Source organism: Sebastes fasciatus, chromosome 14 (genome assembly GCF_043250625.1).
Source record: "Sebastes fasciatus isolate fSebFas1 chromosome 14, fSebFas1.pri, whole genome shotgun sequence".
NCBI lineage: Eukaryota > Metazoa > Chordata > Actinopteri > Perciformes > Sebastidae > Sebastes > Sebastes fasciatus.
The window spans coordinates 24,192,705-24,217,667 of NC_133808.1; the positions used below are offsets into that span (position 1 = coordinate 24,192,705).

At 40.2% G+C, this 24,963-nt stretch overlaps 1 protein-coding gene across 6 annotated transcripts in view; it reads right to left on the minus strand.

The window, feature by feature from the left end:
* Positions 1 to 2,651: 2,651 nt before the first annotated feature.
* lrp1bb (low density lipoprotein receptor-related protein 1Bb) overlaps positions 2,652 to 24,963 on the minus strand; it is a 318,056-nt gene continuing 295,744 nt past the window's right edge. For 3 of the 6 annotated variants that reach the window (XM_074659767.1, XM_074659764.1, XM_074659763.1), the window contains 11 exons: positions 22,822 to 22,947; positions 21,714 to 21,878; positions 15,904 to 16,065; positions 15,154 to 15,328; positions 13,983 to 14,087; positions 10,690 to 10,803; positions 8,389 to 8,465; positions 6,777 to 6,867; positions 6,283 to 6,433; positions 4,938 to 5,012; positions 2,652 to 3,361 (listed from right to left, as the gene is read on the minus strand). In XM_074659767.1, the coding sequence (XP_074515868.1) occupies positions 3,221 to 3,361; positions 4,938 to 5,012; positions 6,283 to 6,433; positions 6,777 to 6,867; positions 8,389 to 8,465; positions 10,690 to 10,803; positions 13,983 to 14,087; positions 15,154 to 15,328; positions 15,904 to 16,065; positions 21,714 to 21,878; positions 22,822 to 22,947 (1,382 nt within the window). In that variant the 3' untranslated portion in view covers positions 2,652 to 3,220. Of the gene's footprint in view, positions 3,362 to 4,937; positions 5,013 to 6,282; positions 6,434 to 6,776; positions 6,868 to 8,388; positions 8,466 to 10,689; positions 10,804 to 13,982; positions 14,088 to 15,153; positions 15,329 to 15,903; positions 16,066 to 21,713; positions 21,879 to 22,821; positions 22,948 to 24,963 lie in introns of those variants that run through there. The other 3 variants (XM_074659766.1, XM_074659765.1, XR_012597184.1) reach the window with 3 other exon arrangements.

Below are 24,963 nucleotides of genomic sequence, written 5' to 3' on the forward strand. Positions count from 1 at the left end.
TAGTTACTGAATTCATCCAAAATGACTCACAGTCCAAAAGTGAATGTAATGAAACTGCTGTTTTATAACATTTCCGCAAAGCAATATTTAACTTCAACTCGCTATTAGTGACGCACCCGACAGAATTTTAAACTCGGTGAGTGGTTGTTTCTTATAGAAATGCTCTTGGGGAGTTAATTGACTTTTCTCCTTGTATTTTTATGAACACAGGTTTGTACTTTTGGCTTTTTAAAGAAGAACCATATATCATCCAATGGAGTAGTTCATCTTTTGTACCAATGATTCAACCAGGAGAGTTTCATGTCCATCCAAGCCTTGGGAATGCAACAAATACCAGTGACCAAACATTTAGTTAAGTGAATTAATTTCTTCCAGAAACCTGAAGTCCATCTTTACAACAATACAATTGGACATGAGTCAACTGAGGCCTGCAGGCTACTCCAAAGTGAGTTCAACATACCAGGGTATCTAATCATTATCTGTCTTAACTAACCCTAACAACCCTAAATCGACCCAGGGTTTCTCCACCTGGCTACGAGCGTGTTCACATAAAAGTGGCGGTGTTTGCAGCATATGACCAATCGTAAACATGGACAAGTCTACTGTCAGAAGAGCGGCATATTTTACAAACAAAGAGCAAACTATAATATTAGACAAATACCAAGAAGCACATAATCCAGACTAAAAGTTACACAGTTCCAGGAAGGACAACTGGCAAAAGAAAAAAGTGTCCGATGTGTGAATGCGTAAATTGACAGATTTATTAATTAAACAGAATACTCAAAAGTCAGACAGCTGTCTAGATGGGGCAGCGATATATAAATAGCTTTCAGAGTAGAATGGATGAACAGATTACACTTCATTATGCCCTTTGATAAGATTGTGGAGTGTATGAGTATTTCAGCCTTCTTTCAGCTGCGTCCCCGACCAAGCAGGCTCACTTTCATATGCCAGTTTCCTTCCTGCATTTGTCAGTTTAAACTGTGTTGCTTTTAGCCTGGATTATGACTTCTTCATCTTTGTGTAATATTATCATACAATCTGCGCACTGAGCTGCGATTGGTCAGTAGGCGGTGCTTGTATATGAGATGATCTCTTATCTCCAACATAACCTGCTCCGTATCAGTTACCATGGCGATCTACTCCGGTAAGAAGTTAACCACCGTCGTAGGACTGAAAGCCCAGGGTTAACTCTGAAGTTAGCTCTCTAACCGTAAATCCTGCTTCTTAATAGCCCACAGGCCTCTGGTTGCTCCTTTGTCAAACCACGGTGCTGCAAGAAACAAACCTAAACCTAACTTAAACCTTAAACTTAATTTTTAAATCATTACAATCATCATAGGTACAGGTACATACATGAAATTTCACCTCTACATTTAACCCATCCTAAGCATTTAGGAGCAGTGGGCTGCTCCGGGGAGAAACTCGGGGTTCAGTGTCTTGCTCAAGGACACTTTGCCCCACAATCGCCCCCCAAAAAATCCCCTCTTGCCCCTGTAGACCACTATTATAAAAAAGATGGAAATTAAATTTACCGCAAGATCATCTCGTTGAAACACAATCAGCACAGACAAATGAAACATGTGATTACTTTGAAGTACTTCACTGCATTTAATTTCTTAGCTTACAGTCGCAGCAGAAGCTTCCACAGCGGTGCAGCGATTCCTCTTCCTCCCAGCACACCGGCTGGTCTCTATGTCATCACAGCGGATCTCACCGGCCTCGTCGTCGCTACAAAGGTTTACTGTGGAGGACAATTAAGGAAGCTGGAAATCTATTTGTACCATCTTTAAAATGTGGTGGGCCGAGTGCGTTGGCAGATCCAGCCGATAGCGCAGACAGATGGAGAAAGGGCAGGAGTGCCGCCGCCTCCTCTGGTTGCCATGGTGAGGTGAGTGTGCGGAGAGGCAGCCATTGTAAGAGAAGTAAAAAGGAGACTGAATTATCATTCAGCAGGTGGCCCTGATGCTGTGTCACCACCACCAGGTAATGAATGGTGTTGGCCATCCTGCGCACACAGGGAGGGCAATAATCTCCCATCAGCCACCTTCCTCGGCGCAGCGAGTAAAAGACCTCACACTGTTGATAGACTTGTCAGGTCAGTGGCCATGTGAACCACCGAAATATAACAACTCTGCCAGTGTGATCACGGGTTGAAGGGTGCGATCTGCTGAGAAACAGGACACAGCGTGGAAATAAGCCCCCTTTATTCAATATCGATTTACATTTTATATAAAAATTACTTACATTTAATACATTTCTTCAAAATACAAGCAGCCAAACAACATACAAATCAAATACAAAATTATAAAATTTCTTATATTTATCATCTTCCATTTTTCTGAAGTAACAGATGTGTTTATAATAACTCTATAATAACCATTTTGTAGCTGTGGTAAATCTCTTCCTTGTCTTTAATCCATCTGTTGATATATGAGACCTAGAAAAATATGGTATTCAGTTATCTGTCTTCTCAGCGTACAGTACAGGATCTGATCGGAGAACATTCAAGGTGGGCTTCAATCTCTTTCACCAAAAGATAAGTTCATGTGGTATATTACTGTAGAAACGGGGGTTGGAAATCCACGGAAATGGAAAAAGACAGAAGACCTATGGAGTTACATATTGAGTGAGAAAAGATCATGTTGATAGTGATATCCAGTCAGTAGATCCGTCAGGAGGGGGAAAAAAAACAAAGAAAAAAACTCAAAAAAAGCTTCACTGCTCAGTTGTGAGGCTTTGTGGTCCAATATGTAAAAAAAAAAAATAGTTTATCCTTATAATCATTAACTCCTCTCTACCATACTTACATTTGTTCAGAAAAATTGAGCCAACCTTCCTTCGTTACCTTCACAAAACGACACCCTGTCCGTATTCCACTTGAACTAGAAACAGGTATGGGAACAAATTTCAGCACTGCATTTTAAGGTTTAAACTGTGCACTAGTGTGGCTTATGGTGTTAATAAAGTTTTTGCAAATCAGCAGCTTTACTTCAGTGTCATACGGTATACAGTATAGCGCTGTATAACTTATGTTTGACAAACATTAGAACAGTAAATGGAAAATAAATCTCTTCAGCACACCAACAAGGACATTATGCTGATGCTAAACCAGTAAAACCTAAGAGCCTCGTAGGAAATAGAAAAAGAATCTTGTTTCCTCCTTCATATTATACATTGTACACTGTGGTAAAAAAGAAGTACAAAGTGTAAAGTTAGGCTATGCGGCGGTTTCATGAATTGTCCCCTCTAGTTTCTTTGGGAGTAGCTCTCTCCTCTCGTCAATACTGATGACGGGCTTCCGGCAGTTTTGCCCGTCTATATAGATCTTTGCATACACCGGGTTGGAGTAGTTCATGGGCTGTAAAAGAAGGAAAGAACATATTTATTCATATATATGACTTTAGAACAGTGGCAGTCTTAAAGCTGCATTAATAGATTGTTGTTGAGAACATCTGACAGATCATCTTGTTGTCAAATTGTTGTGGCAAAAATATTAACGAACATTTTAATAAAAGGCAGCAGATACGGAGCAGCATCATCATTCATTTGGAGTCGTGATTTGTACACCTGATAAATCTAAAGTCAGGTGTAAAAGTCCAATATTTATTCCAATATTCATTCATTATAGTAAACTTAAACTCAAATAAAAATAAAAATAAACAGTGTGAAATATTTTTAATAAACTGAAACTAAATAAAAACTATATCCTATAAGAAAAACATAACTGAAATGATAATTTTAAAATAAAATAAAATAGTTTTAGTTTGTTTTTTTAACTATAATATATCACTAACAAAAAAGGAGACAGCATGAATTTCCGTCAACTCTCGTGACATTGAACCACAGAAATGGACCAGACTTGACATTCCAGGAGACAGCGCAATGACAAGCTTCACTATAGTAGCACGGATGATTAGAGATTAAACATTATGGCCGTTCCTACACAGTTCTCCAACCATGTATTTTGTATGTATAAAGCTGCATACTTCAGAGACATGGTAGCTGTCCTAACAAAAACAAACTAAAACTACATATAGAAAAACTAAACCTAAACCTTTCTGGAAAAACTGTAACTAAACTAAAACTAGCAAACACACTCTGAGAACTAACTAAAACTAAAATGAAAATTCAGAACTATTATAAACTTGATTCACTCTTCTTTTAGCTCTGTTTTGGTCCCCACCATCTCATGAGAAAAACATCTGGCTCTTTAGCTGCTAAATACCTCACTATGTTCACTACTGTAGCTAGTCGCTAACTTTGTCTATTTAGTGCTGGGCAGATTGTGTACAGTTTACCAGAGCTGCCTGGTGCGTCTGCAGACAAGGCTGATACTGTAAGAGCAGACTTTTCTGGCCAGTTTGCAAAAACAAACTAAAACAATGAGCTAAAAGAGACTAAAAAACTCCGTAGAGCTGAGGGGAACTGCAGAGAGCAGCAACCTCCTCATGGCCATTTGAGCTAATGTTAATATAAGAAAAATACTGATTAGTGCAGCTTTAAGGAAAGTCCACTGTGATTATCAAGGTCTGAAGCGGTACAAAGAAAAGCACAAGACAAGACTCATGCATACTATTAGTAGCAACAGTACAGTAACACACAGCAACATGCAGGATGAGGCCAATTCAAACATAAATCCATGCAAGTCCACTGTCTACATTCTAACATATAGGAGAGTAGTAGCTTTAAAAACTTATTATATAAGGAGTATATTTAAGTGCTGATCTCACAAAATGATGGAGGAAACAGCTTTGGATGACTGTGGATGTTACCATGACTCACTTTGGCCTGATTGACATTTGGTACGGGTAATAGTCATATCAACTTGTTTAAAATGTTTGCCAGGTAACTGCACAGTGCACACTGCTTGCCTACAATGAGGGTGAATTTGTTTTCTGGAGGGCAAAACACAAAGTGAAGTTTGGAAAATTCACCTGTCCAGGGATTACTTCCTTGGGCACAGAATTCATGCCCAAGGTGTGAGGGTCACTGGATTTAACACACCAGCCCTGCAACACAACAGTCAGGCACCACCTCTGTTTACAGTGCAAAGTTAAAATAACACTAACACAGCTGACACCAAACAGTCTGACGCATATAACAATGCATGGCTGTCTTCTTTTTTTTTTTTTTTCTAAATCTATCAGTCCAGTTGTGGGTTGTTTGACTTTTGTTTAACTCAAAATGAAACTGCACTGAATAAAAGTGGTAGAGATTTGTCGGGAGCGTAGTGGAATACAGAAGCTAGTTTAGATTCAAGCCAGCGTGCCTCCGTTGAAAATACAGCCAGATTGGACTGAGAACAGCAGATGTCAAAGTTGGCAGCTCAAGAAGCAATAGCATTAGGCTTGAAGCTCTAGCAGGTGAGCTAGATAACAACATCAGTGAAGGTGTTATGATTCATTTGATATGCCGAGTGTTAGTGCGGGGGTTGAGGGCCATGAACAGAATAAATCACCAGCCAGATGAAAAGTCCTCTTGGTTCACGGCACCTGTACATTCCTGCACACTACTGTAGAGGTAATCCCATTGATCCCAACACTAGATTATCACAGTTATTGGAGCAATTAAACTCAAATATTAGATTGTTTTTTTTTCAGGTTACACAAAGTCTTGTTTATACACCCATGTACATGCATTCTTGGATGCAGATGTAATGAGTTGAAGCACAAGCAACTATGCAGGTTGTCACTATAGTTTCCTGACTAGAGATGCTGCAGCAGCAGTGACGCTCCTGCAACAAGTTTAATAATTTGCATGTGTGATAAGGATTGGCGTCAATCAAGGCCAATCAAATCAGCTCCTCTCCTCTCTCTTTTTGAAGCACTGCACTATTTATGAAGGATGTGTAAGAGGACATGATTGCATATGGCTACTCAAGTCCTAAAAAATGAATATACAGCACTTAAAATGCATATCCTGCTAAATGAAATAAGGTTGCTGAAAGAAGTGGAATTTTTGTCACGATGAGTTCTGAGCATACTGACAGATTCACACAATAACTAGATAACCTTTAGATCCAATTAAAGCTAGGGTCGGTAGTGTTCTTCAAAAACATTTTTGTGTTATATTTGTTGAAATTCTCATTACATCCCAACGGCATTCAATAAAACAAACTTTCTCCCTGGATTTAGGGATTTTGGAGCTAGTGCTGCTAGCTACGTTCATTGGAAAAAAGTTGACAAAAAAACATTCAATTTGCTTTTCAGGCAGATGTAAAGCTTTAGCTTGCTGCTGGCATTGTGGTTAGTTTAATATTGAGCTCATAATAAAGCCAACCTTGTGAGGGTCCAGCGTGAAGTTGGGTCGCAGCAGGCTGCCTGCATCAGCGTGGTTGTCATGGTCCACTTCATACATGTTGTATGACGGGTTGCCAATCTCCACGTTGATCCCTCCGTTCGTCATGGGTTGCCTCTGGACGCGTTTCCCCCTGGGGTATGCAGAGCCAGGAAATCATTAACATGATACACAACATGCAGGTCAACATGCTGAACAGCTTCGCCCGGCTCCTCACTACAAATCACATCATACTACTTGGCACACGTGGGAGTACATAACTTTGTTGGGCGCAACTAAAAGCTGAATTATATCAGAGGCTAAGTGAGGTCAGGGGCTCTGCTGAACATGTTGAAACAAACAACAAACTCTTCATTTATAAAGCAAAAGATGTCCATTCATCCTCAAAGCTGTGTAGTGTTGGATCTCATCATCTGTTGCTGCTTAGAAGACTCTTTTCTTTTATATATGTTATAGTTCTTTATTTATTTACTTACCTTTGCTTCCGTCTGCAGATGTAAACACCTGCTACCACCATCACAATCAAGATTACCAGCAGGACCAGAGGCACAATGATAGCTATGCTCCCTGAGAGACAGACAGAGGAGAGATGGCGTGGAGAGATGAGTAACCATTCAAAGGAGCTGAGATGGGCTCAGATAGTGACACATTGTGTGTAACCATGCCTGACTGTGGCTTCAAAAAAAAGGCCACTTTCTTTTCCTTGTGGCTTGGTTGACTGCACACTTCACTCTGTTTACAGAACAGATATCTAATACATATAACTACAGTATACAATTAGGCTGCCCCTTCTTAGTCTATTAGTCGACTAATCGGTCGTTTCGGTCTTAATTGAAGATTTCTTTAGTAATTTTTTATGCTTTTTTCATGTCTATCTCTGGTAAACACAAGATTTAAAGTGATGCTTTTGTGTGATTCTTTGTGGAGAAACTCTTCTGTTAATCTGTCGATTAAATCAACTAATCGATTAGTCGACAAAATTTCTTTGGTTGAGGACAGCCCAACTATACAGTATTATGTAATTACATAGATTCTATAAAGACATGCATCATTTTGAACACCTGCAAAGATCTTAGTAAGAAAATTAGGACGAGTATAATTCCCAAAGGTAACATGGTATAGAGCTTTTTCTTAAGAGATGGGGAGTGAGTGGTGAAGCAAGAGAGAGAGAGCAGCGGCGACGGGAGTGAGTAATGTTATCGACTCAGGCCCAAGCAGGAAAAGTTAACAGTGTTTGGTTCTGGGCTACTGTTGAAACATGGCGGTGCAACATGATGGACTCCGTGAAGAGGATATGTAGATATAAACGGCTCATTCTAAGATAACGACAACACAATGACTCTTATCAGCTGATTTTACACTAATGAAAACACACTTATTAATATTATATTCCATTTCTGCCAATAGATCCCCCTAAATGTTACACACTGGTCCTTTAACATATCATTAAGTTAATTACTTCTTTGGTGCTCCTGCTGAAAAAAACATGTCAAACAAATAGATAGTAGCCCAAATAGATATTTAAGAGCAAAGGGGTGATGCTATCTATCATACAACGTGGTTAGAGTGGCAATACTGTATGTTGTCAAGATATTGTTGAAACAAAGAAAGCGCTTGGGAGTTCTTTTTTGATTGAAACGCTGAGATGCCAGAAAAAAACAAACGCTATATGGACACAGGCCCTTAAACAGAAACATGTACCAATTGTATTCTACGGTTGTTAAAAGAACACAAACCGACTTTTTCATACAAACTGCAATGATGTGTGTGGAAACCCGAAGCAAAACATAACCGAACTGTGATGGGCTGACAACAGCAGCTCCTCTAATTCAAACGAGGTAAACCTGCTGAGTGAAGGCTTTTCTGTTCAAATACTGCAAACTGGCGAAGTTGGATCGAGTTCAGCAAATCTTTAGTTAGGGTGCCAATCAGGACCAAGTCCAATTGTGTGGCGCTGGTTAGGGTAAGTATAAACCTGCATGTAAATGTGTGTGCATGTACAAGCAATCATTCGACTGAATAAGGGCACTGTAGAAATGATATATACATTTATTCATACAGGAAATTGTTATGTAAAAAGACACTCACCTCCTCTGGTGTTGTCTGATCGGCTGCTTTTAGGGGCGGGTCTCTCACACTGTGTTCCTGCCCAATTGGCTGAACATCTGAAGGAGGTCAAAAAAGAGTAAAAATAAACTTCCGTTACAAGAAGCTTCATAGGAGATAAAACTGCTGAGAAAACACCTTCACACAATGGAACAGCGTTATGATGTGACCGTGGCTTACGTATACAACACATTATGATTTCAGTTTTGCTATGAAGTGCTTTGATCCAACACAAACAGAACACCACCTGGAGAGAGAGCACTATGTATATACAGTACATGTTGTGTCCATAAACAGTGTGTGTGTGAATTTACATGTTGAATATTCAGTGTGGTAAATATCAAAGGATGACAGCGGGACAACAAGTCGTCATCTCATTTGTGTTCCAATGGGATCCGATGGGCGTGATGTATGACCCTTGTTAGAGGAGGTGATATCTAATTTCACACAACTGACGCAGATGGGTCTGTAAAGCATGAGTGATCTGGTGGGGGATGGCAGAATGAAATTACTCTAAATTACATGCACTCTAAGAATCAGAACATCAGGCTATCAAATATAAGAATGCAGCCCCATACGTACGGGAAATGAATCACGCCCGCGTCGAACGAAATGTCACAGCGACATGAATTTTAATGGGATATTGGAAGCAACGGGGAGTTTGATCTCCCACGGGAAGCGTAAAACCATGAAAAGACTAATTCCTCAAGAACTGAAGAAATTCTCTTAACCTGTGTTGAAGGCATTAAAGATGAACACCGATTACTGATGAGCCTAAAGTAAGTTACACGTGATGACTGGTCAATAACGAACATATTCAACTTGCCATCATGCAAAGGTTGCAAATGCACAGACTGATGCCCACATCACAGAGACAGTGTCAAGGTTTAGTCCCCCCCCGGTTCCTGTGTGCTGGGTGACGACTGCATGAGATGGGTGGCAGTGAGGGGCCGCAAAGGTACAGAGTCATGAAGCAACTGATAATGTAATAAGTGTCACATCAGCTAATACCTGCTCAGAATGTAATAAAATTAGGAAAAAAGAGCTCTAAGTAAAGATGTTAGTTTAATTTGAATTAAAAAAATAGGATGTCTTAATCTACTGTGCCTAACTACTACTATTACTACTAAAAATACAACCCTGTCTCCTACAAAATCATGTTCCCATACAACTAAACTGCATTCTCAAATTTTGTTTAGAGGGAAACGTATTTTCTCCCGGATTAGGGTCGCAGTTTTAAACACGTTGTTAATGTTGTAAATTGAAATTTAACAAAAAAACGCTACAAAACTACTTAGTTGGATTTAGGAAACAAAACTACTTGGTTAGGTCTAGTAAAAAAAAAACATCATGGTTTGGCTTGAAAACAGTGATCTCCTGGAGGAAAAGTCCAGTGTTTATAATAGACTTTCTCGCTAATTATTATACGGCTTTGTTGAATACTCGATTCTGATTGGTCAATCACGGCATTCTACGGTCTGTTATTTCTTTATAGCAGACCGCTACTATGTATAACATACCGTTGCTATGGGCGCAGCTCTGATGTCGGACTCTGGCGGACCGTTTTTGTGTCAAATTATTGACATCTTAAGTAAGTAGCCGTGTAATAAGCGGGATAATGTACAGCTAGCGGGTCATTGTTGTGAAAGAAACCTCTTCAGGGCGATGAGAGACCCCTCAGCTTCGCGTCGGCTTCGCCCTGTCGGCTGAACGTCAGTAAATAAAGTCATCTTAAGGTAATAAGTGAGAAAACATTTTCTCACCTGTTCAAAACGCAAAGCTGTGAGCGTTGCTGGTAAAATGGCGAGTAAAAGCTCACAAAGCAAACACAGTGTTTGACAACAACTTTACAAGCTCACTAATTACAGTTAGTCAGCTAATCTGTGGTCCCCGGAGCGGGGGCAGCGTGACAAAACACATTTCAATCAAAACATGAAGTCACACAGTAATTATGTACTAAAGACGACACACTCCAGTCACATCCAAATGGCTGAAAAGTATTTTAAATAAAGACAAAGAGCTGTCCAAATAGAATTAAATGTGATCCTAATCTAGTGAATGCCATTACACTGTCCTCCAGTTTACTGGTTTTAACCTATTTTTGGTTACTTTTTTGACAATAATTACACTTATTACATGATAAGTTGCTACAAGGCGGCGCTGTGACAAGGAGCCCGTGTACTGGACTGAGGCTGAAATGGAGCCGGATGGAGTTGGGGTGGGGGTGTGGACAGAAGGGGTGAGTGGGCTCTGAATACAGCTGGAGAGGTGAGAAGGACCTACTTGCAGCGTGGTTTGTTAAGAGCTGTTAATGTGCACATCCCCTCATTCTGACAGAAGTAATCGCAGGGGTTGGCCAGCTCATCACAACGTTGGTTCTTGAACCCTGACGTGCAGCTGCAAAACATTGTGTTGGGAGTGATAAAAGGGCCCAGAGAATGTATATTGTTGAACTGTTTGCTGCTTGATGAATGGAGACTGTCACTGAAATCCCTTTCAGCAGCTTCACTCATAAAATGGGAGTACGTCAATGTTGTGTCTGCATCAAGCAAATTAGCAAAATATATATATAATATAAACACAAATCAATTTCACTGCTCACCAAGTGAGGGGAACATCTGCAAGAGAAGAAGTTATTAATAGTGGTCACACCTCTGAGATGTGTGTTTTCTTGAGAAATAAGGTTATGTGGTTGTAATAAGAAGACTAATAACCAAGATTTTTAGTTAATTGATTACCAAAAAATAAAACAATGCACAAACAAAGTGTTATTTTCACTTAATTCCAGCTTATGATGGTAAAAATATCCAAAATATCTAAAAGAGGTTTTAAAAATACACTCATATGTAGAAGATATACTGTATTGTGAATATAACATCCTACCAAACACAAAACACAATCATACTGTAATGTCAACAGTCTTTTACTTCCTTGTACTATTTCATAAACACAATAACAGGCTTTTGAAATAAATAATATATGTGTTGATATAGAGAGCCGAAATGAGACGGGAACTTCCGGATCCTGTTCCAGAAGTAAGATAAGCTCATTCAAAATTACATTTGCAACAATACTAAATTACCAAATAAAACCAGCCTTGGAAACAGAGCCTTTCTTAACAGTATGTCCTGTGGCTTGCTTCATGTGTTTAGATAAGGACTGTAGCCTTTTGAAAATCAGCATTTATCTAATATTCCAGTTTTTTTTTGTCTTGGAATAAAAAAAGTAAACCACAGGAAAACTGTTTTTTTTTTCTCAGAAAGACCAATGAAAGAAAGGTTGAATGAGAGATTGCACTGACTAAAGGCCCTGACACACCAAGCCGACGGTCGGCTGTCAGACAGTTTGGTCGGTGAGCATCTGTCGTCCTAGTTTTTGCAGTGTGTCGTGCAACGTCGGCTCTAGTCTGCCCATGATGGAGGCCGTCGGTGAGAGAAATCACTGATTGGCTGTTCAGCTTAAAACTAATCAGTGCACGAGAAGAGAAACGGTCGTGAGGAAAGCAAGCAAACGAGAAGACACAGAAGGTTTTTCTCATCTTCATCTCATCTGATCATTCCAATACACGGTCGACAAACGGCGCTTTTTTTCATGTACGTATCATAACAACGGCTTGTATTTCCGCCATCCTTGGTCTTCCGGTTTCCCTTTTTGGAATGACAAATACAGACTACCGCCACCTGCTGGTGTGGAGAGTTATTCTATCTCACGCAAGCACATGACGTACGCTATAGTTGGTTGTTGGCTGTAGTCTTTGCGGCGTGTTCTTGTGCAACTTTTTGGCCAAGACAAAGGCGACGTGAGGCGACTCAACAGGCGGCCTTTGTCGCCGCTCGTTCTGTGATGTCGGTTTGGTGTGTGTGGGCCTCAACAGGAGCTAGTGGAGGTGAGGAGGTTCATCCGGAAGTCATGACTTCGGCTCTCTATAATCATTTTGCAGTTTGAAAACCAATATTGAAAATTGTTGCGACTTGTTATTTAACTCTGTGTAAACGTATCATACAGTGAGAGAGTGAGCAAAATCCTTTGTGTCTCGATAACTCTGTCTAAACCAAACTCTAACAATAAAACCATGATATTTAATTTAATTTGAGAAGAATAAGGGACCTGTTCTAACTGAGGTCCATTGGATCCTATCCCTGCAGAGACATCCTTAAAAAGTTCTATCATAGTCGGTCTGGAAAGAATATTATTCAGTAATAGAGTGACTGAAAAAATCAAAGTGACATAAAAACACTGAGTCACGTCAAGAACATCTTTTCATCTGAAAGAAAGTCCTGATATTGTGCACACATAGTACAAAGCCAGCTTCTCAGCAACAGCACATCAGAGGTAAGTTATACTCCAGATGAAAACACTGTTGTGGTTTATTACTAAGTTTATTGATCTAACTGGCCGACACAATTGCTGAAGTAAGTGAGATTTTCAACACTGTAGGTAAAAAAAAAAGAGCTATTGTATAGTTGAAATGCTTCTCAAGAAGTATATTTAAATATATTTCTCAGTGAATCACGGTGAGGGCTTGGATGTTTACCATAGCTTTCTTGACTCATGCATTTTGAAAATCTCTTTCAGCGTTTAATGCAAGAATTATATTTGCAATTGAAGCACTTCTGCCCTGCAAGGTTTTCACTTTGGGGAGGCTTGATGAAATATGCATTCACTCAGAGTATTAAGGGCAAACATTATGATTTCTTGACACAGACATATCCATCATCTCACATAATCTCTGTTCTGTGCAGCAAATAATAAACCATATTATCAAGATCTATTAACCTCATCGAATAAGATGGGATCATTTGCATAGAAATTGATTCTATCCCCTGGAATCTGTGAGTGATGACCGCGAATTTCAATTTAACTACAGTGGACAATGGGCAGTTAAAAAAAAATAGAGAGTTTGGCTTTTGAAATGGATTTCCAATTTCCTCCTTGGGGAGATTTTTAACACAGCACGCTGCATGTGATTATAGTTGAGGTGGTATTAATCTATGGGCAGCGCTTTGAGTAGACTTTCACAATAATTCCCTCGTGTCTGCCAGTCAAGCTTTTGTCTGCTACAAGTTTATGCCGTTGGATTTCATGGCATGTTCTACCACTGACACATACCTCAGCTTCTTTTTTTTTAGATCTTCTAAAACCTACTACTGAAGGGAGTCAGAGAGGCCTGACATCAGCTCTTAACTGCAAGGAGGAACAGTGCGATATGTGCAGAATGGCAAGCTTTGAAGGGGCTTTGAAACCATTTTTTATCTGCCTAAAAACCTTAAGCCACAGTGAGGTGTCACACAGCATAAGATGGTGTACTGGCACTCAGCCCCCTGCTGTGCCATGGCCTCCACATAGTGACATCAAACCTTCCCTCAACTTAAGGATTTCTTTCCAGAGGAAGACATCTATCTTGTACTTCGAGCAGGGAAATGGGACCCCTTGGTGATTTTCAGTGTTGCTTCTAAGGCCAGGCTTTCTGGGGCACGGAGCCAGCATTTGAATGGAAACAGTGAGAGTGTGAATAATAGTGGAGCACATTCATTTTTTTCCCCCCACTTTCCTTCACCCATTAAGCAGTGACTTACTGACAGAAAGGCAGGTTGGTGTCGGGGTCCAGGTGACAGGTGCCTCCATTGTAGCAATATCCGTCACACAGCTGACAGCTCGGTGCTATTCTGCCATTTGTGCAACTGGAAGGTGAAGAAATAATGGATGCTAGCGACAAGCAGAAAACTACACTTTTGCAAAAAGAAAATGAGTCAGTGGTGGTTTTGTCACATATGCATAATTCATGTAAAGGGGGGGAGTTCACATGTCTTCTAATTCATTGGCATTACCAGAACCTAAATGGCTGTAGGGTGTGAGACCCAATACTTTTTTCCAATTTAATCAAATTGTTTCATTCAGCCTGCAGCCTGCAGCCTGCGGATACAGTAACTGAGACCTGAAGATACACTGTACAACTAATGTTTTTCCATAAGAAGAGGACTATAAAGTAGGGCTGTCAAAGTTAACGCGATAATAACGCAAATTTGTTATAACGCCACTAATTTCTCCAACGCAACTTGCGATTTTTAGGTTGTAGTGGCCTCAGTTTTAAAGCTAGAGTGAAGAGTGAAACCAGAAAACCTAAAGAATCCATTGGTACCAACCAGACTAAATAACGCTTCAAACTTACTCCAAATTTTGGCGAGGAAACACTGGCATGGCCATTTTCAAAGTGGTCCCTTGACCTCTGAACTCAAGATAAGTGAATGAAAATGGGTTGTATGGGTACCCACGAGTCTCCCCTTTACAGACATGCCCACTTTATGATAATCACATGCAGTTTTGAGCAAGTCAAGTCAGCACACTGACACACTGACAGCTGTTGTTGCCTGTTGGGCTTGAGTTTGCCATGTTATGATTTGAGCATATTTCTTATGCTAAATGCAGTACCTGAGGGATTTTGGACAATATTTGTCATTGTATTTTGTTGTTAATTGATTTCCAATAATAAATATATACAGACATTTGCATAAAGCAATCATATATCCCACTCCCATGTTGACAAGAGTATGAAATACTTGACGAATCTCCCTTTAAGGTACATTTTGAACAGATAAAAAATGTGTGATTGATTTGCGATAAATGTGATTAACTATGAACAATCATGCGATTCAATATTTTAATCGATTGACAGCCCTACTATAAAGCTTTAGTATTATAGCAAAAGGGTTAAGGGACAAGAAAAGTGAGCAGATACCAAGCACTCACTTGCAAACCACATCCCCTGTCTCCTCGTTAATGAGGCAGGGAGCGCCATGGCATCGAAGACACTTGTCCACCTCGCACTTGTTTCCCTCAAACCTGGCGGGACACACACACTCCACATAGCCGCTACTGGATAGCGTGCAGGCCTTGGAGTTCACACAGTAGTGATGACAGATGTCTATTCCACAGACACAGAGAGAGAGAGAGAGAGGGAGGGTAATGTTTAATGAGAAACTCAACATAGTTTAAGATGGTTTGATTGGAATCGTACAGGGCTTTAATGGGACTTAATTATCCACATCAAATGACATCTTAGCCACAGATGAAAACATATCACCCCTTGGGCAAGCAATGGTAGCAAAATACTAATGACGTGCTGTTGAAATTGTTTTCCCCCAACCCATTATGACAAAGCAGTGCAAAAGAAAAATACATTATCACGTCAGCACAGAAACACCCAAAGGTGGTTTGATGGTTTTGATTTTGTTTATCTGCAAATAGGCGCAAATGCGGTGTTTGTGGAAAGAAAATACTTTAGGGGGTTGTTTTTGTTCCACACTCTGCGTGTGAACTTTCAAATGCTCGCTTCTATAGATTTTATGCAGCATAACTGAATTCAAATCAATGCTTTGTTGTGACTGTTCTCGCGGCTAGACTTGAAAGGCTAATGTCAATCATATGGAGGCCAAGTGCATGACAATAATGTGTTTGTTGTTGCGTTTGCCGCCACCAAGCAATGGGCGCAGGACTCACGGTAAAGACAACGGTCCCCTGTATATTCTGCCATGCAGCGGCACACCGGCTGGTTCCCCTGAGTGACGTCGCAGGTTCCTCCGTTTAAACAGTAGTTGTCACAAATCCTCCTCTCACAGAAAGGCCCTGAGAAACCAACAGGACAGCGGCATGTCGGCTTACCTGGACAAAGACAGAGAAGGAAAGATTAAAGCAGCGGTGGGTAGAAATGGAGCAAATATGATTAAAAAAAGTTCTGTTTATTTTTTTGTGTCTATCTCACACACACCGTCCTGCTGCTATAGCGCTTATGTCTGAAAATAATCCCCAATAAAATGCACTTCCTGTTTGAGTAACGTCTGCTTAAAGCTGCATGGCCCAGCTGTTTTTGCAAAATTGCTGACATTTCTTTTTTACACACCTACAAGTAATATGATCCTACATGCTTATGCACGGGCTGTCAATGTGTCAATCATAGTTCCATGTTGTATGGAAATCATACTCCCATAGTCACCAAGACAGGTGCTAAATAGAAGCAGTAAAAAGCATCCAGTACTTCGGTGTGGAGTAAAGGAAAAGATCCTTCCTTCCATCCATCATTTTTAGACACATATTCATGTATGGGTCAAGGTGACCGCAAACTGGCACCTTCGGAGTGAAGCTAAGGTGCCCTTTGTCTCGTATGTCCTCCGAGTCCATCTAGGGGATCCGAATCATTCACAGGCCAGACATAATATGCATATAATTCCTCCAGCGTGTTCTGGGTCTGCCCACGGATTCCTTCCTTGTCAGACACGTCTGGAATATCTCTAACAGAGAGGCGTTCAAGAAGCATCCTAATCAGATGTCCAAGGGACCTCGAGTGGCTTCAGCATGAGGGAGCCGTGGTTCTACTCAGTGTGTTTTCCAACAAGTTTTTAGAGCCTTTTTCTATCTTACATATTCTTATATTCCACACTTGCGAGGAAAGGCCACTCCTTTACCATCTGCACTGTTGGAGTGGAATGAGTGTGATGTATTTTTAGTAGGAGTAACACATTATCAGCAGGTGGATATGTTTCTATAAAGTCAGCTCTTCATATTACCTCCAAAAACAGTGCACTCGCGACACAATTTACTCACACTTTCATAATGGACAGGCAGGAGTATCACGGCTGTTTTTTCACACCACACTACTTGGTAATTTCACACTCCACAACTCTGTGGCTGGGATAATCTGGGTTTGAAATGTCAAAGAGACAATCATTCTACCTCCCGTCACTTTTCTGTTAACTCAATGGCTGCTGGGGTTTTTAGCTTTCTAAACAGGCACTGAGTTTAATCTAAAAAAAAAGGTAGGAATGAAGCTGTAGGATCAAGGCAACCAAGTTAACATATAATGCATGCATTTCCTGGGTCAGATAATGTTATATCAGAGCCATCTTTTTCTGCATACACTGGGGTTACAAGGAATATTTTACAATTCTACACAAATATATAGTATATGGGGAGTTTAAGGTATAAGTGCACATCTTTTTCATCAAAGAAACAAGCTACCATCAGATGCAGTTGATCCTTATTGGTTTAATTTCCAAATCAAAAGACGTAAAAGAAACACACACTCAGAAAACACTCAAAAGTTCATACATCTAATTAAACTGGAAAGAGTCTCTGTATGTATGTCCTTCAATTTTCTCAACAACCGTTCAACCGATCGACTTCACACTTGGCGGGTGTATTGCTGAGGACCCAAGGAATTGCAATGTCGAGTGGGGGCTCTTGAGATCTACAGGACATATTTATTAATAGTACATTATGTATACACTATGAGGGGACCTCTATTAACGGTCACACCACCATATAACATGCTGGATTCAGCTCACTCTCCATTGATTTTCATATGAGCTTTGATGTGTATACTCTAGCATTGCCAGCAGCCATATTATGGCAGGTGTATTGCTCAGGACCAAAGGAAACGTGAAGCGCTCATTCAACAACTTCACACTCAACGAAGTGTTGAGTGTGAAGTTGTTGAATGAGCGGTTCTTGAGAAAGCTGCACGCAGCAACAACGGAGGCAAAGCAAGCGGTCGGTTCTGAACAGGGATAATTTAAACGGCCATTGCACTAGTACTAGTAAAAAGACAAAACCTAATATATTTCTGGATGAGATTGTGTATTTCACCCATAGACTGTATATAAGAAGAGGAAGTAGTCACCGTGACGCCATCTGGGTTATTTGCAAACAGAAGTAACATGAGAGGGTGGAGCTAAGTACAACTGCACGCTGAATAAGACATTTTTAGGCGACCAAAAATGTTATAATTAACTTTCATGAACTGAAAACAGATTGTGAAAGGGTTAAAGTTCTAAGATGAAAACACGGGCAACTCCCAGACCGGACAATGCCGTGGTAGCGACCTGTCAATCACAAGATAGCCACGCCCTAAAGCATACCCTGCTTTATGGTCTATTTGACTCTAAATGGGACCATAATTTACTAAATGAACATCATGCTGTATTGAAGAAGACTTGAAACTAGTGATTGAGACCATAAACTCATGTTTACAATGTTTACTGAGGTAATAAATCAAGTGAGAAGTAGGCTCATTTTCTCATAGACTTCTATACAATCAGACTTCTTTTTGCAACCAGAGGAGTCGCCCCCTGCTGGCTATTAGAAAGAAGGCAAGTTTAAGGCACTTCTGCATTGGCTTCACGTTTCAGACCCGGAGTTGCCCACTGATTTCACCCTACTACAGGACAACTCACAGCTTAGAGACACACAGATCTGAATTTCAAATAAATCTTGTCTTTAGACAATTATAGCAGAGAAGTCTGAAGAAGAGGCTGGTGCGCCAAACGGTACAGCAATAAAAATCCCTCTAATGGGAGCTGATTGGTGTGCAGATCTATCCGTTTCAATTCTGCAAGACAATTATAGCCCCTATTGTCAATAAAATGGTGGTTAAGTGGTAAAATGTTATGATTATTAAGGACTTTTGCTCTATGAATGTATTTACTTTCAAGCAGGGCTTTTTTATGTTTCATAATTTTCTGAACACAAAGCACAAAGACATTTTATTTCACCCATTAATGTCACAAAGGCGTAGAAAAATGAGAGCAGTTGTGTGTCTGTGGTTCAAGTTTGTTGCCAAAAGTTCCATTAGAGTGTAGGTAAACGAGTTAAAGGGACAGGAGAGCAGGAATTCAATGACACCTTGTGTTTTTATAGATAAAACTGGACATTTTCCAGCCTCTAATTGATTGTGAAGTTGCCTTTAGTCGCTTTTTATCACCAAAGTGGGGACTTTAAGAAACCCATTTGACTATATTTGCTTCCTCGCTCATTTTTGGTCGCTTGTATATTCTTATGCTTCAAAGAAATGTGGTCAATGCTGCAAGACTTCTTCCTATAAGAAGAAAACAAATTGCCTAGCATGAATGAAACAAAAGGCAAAGTCCCCTGCAGCAAAACACATACAGTATCACAACACTTTCATTTTCCTCCCAGCTGTCCACCACTATAAATAGGAAAACAACTCATCACCCAGTGTAGCATGTTGGACTTCAACTACTGAGCTGGTGAATGAAGAACAAAACAAGACTGACTATCACCAATAGGAGCCCTGCCTTCTCTTATTCAGCCCTGAAACCGCCCTGCAGTGATCTCACAGCACGTAACGTGATTCTTATGCTATCTTGACAGACAGACTCCATTTCGTTTAATGAGCAGCAGTGATTATCCTGGCTTCTGTTTATGTCACGTAGAGCTGTTTTAAGAATCTAAACAGAATTTAGAAACAAGATGAAAAGACTTTTTTTTTTTTTCTCTTTCAAGAATATCAGTTTACTTCCTTTTGGGTGGACGTGTTTTCAAAAGGCCGAAGGAAAAGTAAACAGATTTCATTATATGCTTTAAAGTGGAGAGTGAAAGACGGCTTATTTAAAAGAATAAACGTTTAATCAAAACCGTTCCCATCAAAAATCAAAAGCCCACATTTTTATCTCTCCGACTGTAACTGCTATGACTCACTACTCGGCTTGGTTTCTCATTTTATTTACTGGACGTCATTCAATGAATACATATTTAATCATTTCAAACCACTTGAATAAGACCCTGCTGTTATAAAACATTTATGTGGGAACACAAACCACACTTTTTGTATCAGGGCAATTGCTCTGATGAATCTTTCTTTATGACAAATGGGAATGGAGATGTTGTGGGTGATTTCGATGATGGGGAAGATGATGTACAACCTTGTAAATCAATGATAGCGTTTTTAATAGGGCTGTACATCCTGATTCAATTCCACCGCTGACATCTCAGCGTATTCATATACATTCACTAAATTGTGGGGTGGAACTTGTTAAAGGAAACCATGAAAGCATGAAAGAAGACCTTGACATGGAAGGAGGTTGATATTTGAGGCTTGTTCGACGGCAGTATCAATGACAAAAAACTGCTCAACTGGCAGATGTAATGTGGCAAATGTGAGCTGAAGTGAGAAAGACGCGGAAGTTTAAAGGAAGACGAATGTGGTTGAATGCCATCATGCGCTGGGTCAGCCTGCGTGCAGGAGGAAATGGGCAGGCAACTCTAAATTGAAAATGTCTGTCAGGTTTTCTCAGCAAGTTTGTCCTGCCCAGAGCTGAATATTAAGGATTACAACACATGAACCATACCGGATGCTTAGACTTTAGTGAGGACAGTATCATAAATGATTGTTGACTATAGAGATTAATCAACACGGGGTGGACACAAAGACAGTAGCTGTGTTTCCATTCAATGTCAAGTGAGTTTTAAGCAAACTTTTGAAAGGTCGCAAAGAAAAGAAATGCAAATTAGGTGTGTTTCCATCAACTGGTTTGGAGCGAATAAACTCGGCTACAGCTGTCAGAAGTTGGCGCTATACGCTACGCATGGCTGTAATCTGCAAATAAACAAGAAGAGTAGAACAACTAGAGGTTGCGGACCGTAAATAAAACAAGTCGGCTTGGCAATCTTATCTAACCATCTATAGCAAAATGGAGAGAAGTCTTCAAGTTGACCGAAGTCCTACCCCCCTTAGTTACTGTTGCTAGGTCGGACAAGCTTGACAAAAAGAAACCTATTTCTAGATACTTCAGGGCGGCACGAGCCAGAAATAATCAGACGAAATCAAGCAGGTTCATCAGAAACTCCTTCAGCTCTGACTCCGGCTGCGACCTGCAGTCAGAGCTCCGCCAGGAGGTGGAGAGCTCTGCGCCTGGCGACAGCGACTCCTCCTCCTGCTCCTTCGCCTCACTGCTCCACTGGTCCCCGCTGGGAGACAACACCGACACATCTATGCTGGAGACCCAGGCCGTATTGCTGGGCCTGCTGGAGTGAAGGGAGGCAAGGGAGGACCAGAACCAGGACGGCGTGGAGCAGACTGTCAGACCCTGCTGCAGTAAAATGAGAGGTTTTCTAAAGGGACTCTGGTGCTCGGAAACACTACCACTTTTGTCCACAGGGACAGCCAAAATCAACACAAAATGAAAGTTCCTCGTAGTAACTGAGAAGATGCCGACAGCTGATCAGTCATGTGAGTTAAATGTTTGCTATGTCAGAAGTTATTTGGCAAAGTCGTATCCATAATCCATTTAGCGCATCAACTATTTTTCAATAAAGGCAAAAACCACCTCAAACGAGCATACATTTTTATCAATTTTTTTCGTTTCCATACAGCTTTTCTAATGCGATACTTCAAAATGCGAATAAAAATATGTGAATGGAAACACAGCTAGTAAACAACTGTGAAATATAATGCAATTGCAGGGAGGAATCAGGTTGCAGATGTTGTTCAACAGTATATTTTGAAGTAGACTTACCCAGGGGTGAGCCCATGCAGGTGCCTCCATTTAGGCAGTAGTCTGTACAGTGGTTGACCTCACAGCGCTCCCCTGAAAAGTCAGGCCAGCAGTAGCACCTCCAGTCTCCTTTCTCATTGGCTAAGCAGCGGCCTCCATTCTCGCAGGGGGGACGGCACAGTTCACCTTCACAACAGCAAAACCCATAACGCTTACTGTGCTGCAGTCAATCACATCTCACAGTGCTATGCTGCTAATGTTAGACGGCAACAACCATATTCGAATAGATGAGCGTGAGCAAAAGCTGCATGCAGGAGGCGGCTTTTTTCAACCCCAACACGCATGAAATATTCACAATGCAGAGTGTTTTGATCCCAGCTATGAACAACTAGGGATGTCTAATCAAATTGAATTTTGCTGCTGTATTTTGACATATTTCCAATGCTGCTCAGTGCATATCGAAATCAAAGTGAGATTTGTTTCTGATACTGCATCCGATTCGACTGTGATCAGGCCATTAAATGTGAGTTATCGGTCGCTATAAGCACCATAGATGTGGGTCATTATGGGGCCTGCTACACCCGTTAAAACCAACATGTTCTAACACGTTATAAAACTGAATGAGATATTGCATTTTCAACACAAATAAAGCAGCTTCTTTAAGTTTAGGCAACAAAAAAATTGTGTTTTGGCTTAAAATAGATGTTTCAAAAGTGAAAGTGAAACCCCTAAGTGTGTCTCCTAAGTGAAAGCACTGTGTTTCATGTCCCATTGACCCTAACCTCCACCCATCATGGAGTTTCACGCTGTCTATACTACAGCGCCTCACTTCCCCTTTTTCCTCCTGTCATAATTACTACGGTCACTAGAGGTCGCTGTCGTCTTCTTTTATTCCTTCTTTCGGTGATCGACCATTTAAATCGATGACAAAGCCTACTATTGGGTGTAGCAGGGCCCTACTGACCCACATCTATGAGGCTTATAACCACTGATAACGTACATGTAATGACCTGTCTAATCGGCTGGATTATCACAACACAAGCAAGGGTTTCCATCATCCAAATTTATAGCCGCTGCTAAATCATACAACAAGTCATTACTTGGCATGAAGATGTAAGAGTGTGCCTACCTGAGATGATGGCATCGCTACAGGTGCCATTGACCAGCACCTTCCCTTCAGGACAGGTACATCTGGCGCCCGTTGGGTTGAGTAGACACATGAAATCACAAGACATCCTCAGGCATGGATTTGATGCTGTTGAGAAAGTAAAAAAAAGAGCCAAGAAGATAATCTGTCAGTCTGGCCTGAGATGAAAAGGAGAGGTTTGTTTGTGAAAAGTGTGTTTGTTCAGTCTCAGCGTAAAGCTATTTATTTCAAGTGTTTTAATTTCTGTTTTGAAGGGTGTTATTTTCTTTTATGAAGCCCAGCGAGGCACAAGGCTAAAGCATATGAATAACTTCACAGAGGCCTCTTCTCCAGATTGAATAATCAACGATTGTGGAACGTGTAAAGAATTTCCCGTTGTCTAATTGATTAGCGGCACTCTGAAGTGCTCTTCTCGCTGCCGCCTTCAGTGGAACGTAATGTAAACATCTCATGAAACAATACTCGGAGTTGATCAAAATTACAAAACACTTCCACGAAGATGGGTTGTGTTAAGTTCAATACTGATAATCAGCATGTGTGAGCTATGAAAGAGGTTTTGCAATCACTGCTTTAAAATTAATGTTTGGTTTGGTTTAAAATAGAGCTGCAACATTTATTGAATTAGTCGTCAAATATGAGATTAATTGCCAACTATTTTGATGATTTAATTTAATGCGGTTTGAGTATTTTTTTTAAATAAAAAAGGTAAAAATTCTCTGATTCAAGCTTCTTAAATGTGAATATTTTCTGGTTTCTTTACTCCTCTGTGACAGTAAACTGAATATCTTTGAGTTGTGGACAAAACAAGACATTTGAGGACGTCATCTTGGGCTTTGGGAAACACTGATCGTCATTTTTTTTTTTACCATTTTCTGACATTTTATAACCAAACAACTAATTGAGTAATCGAGAAAATAATCAACAGATTAATCGACAATGAAATAATCGTTAGTTGCAGCCCTATAACATGAGACATAGCGCTAAAGAGGCCAACTGTGTCCAAACTGCAGGTGCATTACACAAAAAAACTGTAAATTGTTTAAAAACCACATTAATAAAGTGGATTCACATTTGTGATTTAGATATATTCAGAGGGTTTTTTGATGAAATGATATAATTATGTCTACCCACTTTATGTGACTCTGACTGGTCATTAATGGTTACACAGTATACAGTACATACTAAAGATAATCAGCGGTCAGATTTCAAAGATGTAAGGGATGAAAGCCCAGAACAAAATCTAAATGGTTGTTAGGGGTTTTGCTGAAGATATCAGGCCTCCATGTCATCGCTTTTTGCAGGCTGTGCACATCTTCTGCCCACAGACTACACACTACACACTACACGGCTGGTCTAATGAGTCTCTGGGGAAAGGAACAGCTGCCCTTTAAGTGAAAAACTGAACAAGACTGAGCTGTCTGATGTTCTGTAACCATTAACACCAGAGATGTAACAAATAACTCAAGTGGGTCTACTACATGAAGAAAGCGAGAGGATATGGTAGTATTGATTGACCGTGTCTCAGGAAACAGATGGGTGTGTTTTTTTTATGTCGCACACCTGAAACAGTAACACGTCTCAAAGAGAGCTTCAATCAACCTTAATTATAAAACGGAGCATGTGTTCTTTCTTTGTGTATTATTTTACCAATAGGTATCATTAAATATATAATGAATTCATAATGACTTTTTCACCCTGTAAACTGATTCTTCATCGCTAATCATACACCTATGCTCCTTAACCAAGACATTATATAGTGGATTTGCTTGTGAGCTATACTCGGTATGGGATTAACTGCAGTTATCTTTGGCCTTACTTATCCCTCCTCACATTATGTCCTACCTGAAGTCCTCAACCACATATCTGAATTGCAAAAAATAGACTTCAATGATACATTTTAAGTATTAGTTAGCATTTTCAGTTTTTTAACTGAGACAAAAAAAACACTTTTTGTTCTTTTTACCCAATTATAGCTCATTCTATATTTTCATTTGTGTTATTTTAAATGTAACTCAGGTCCAGACGTCCACAATCACCCATTAACGCTGCATCCGATTCGACTGTTAGCTCTTTTAACTGTGCGTTATCAGTCGTTATAAGCATCTTATTACACGGCTTTGTTGA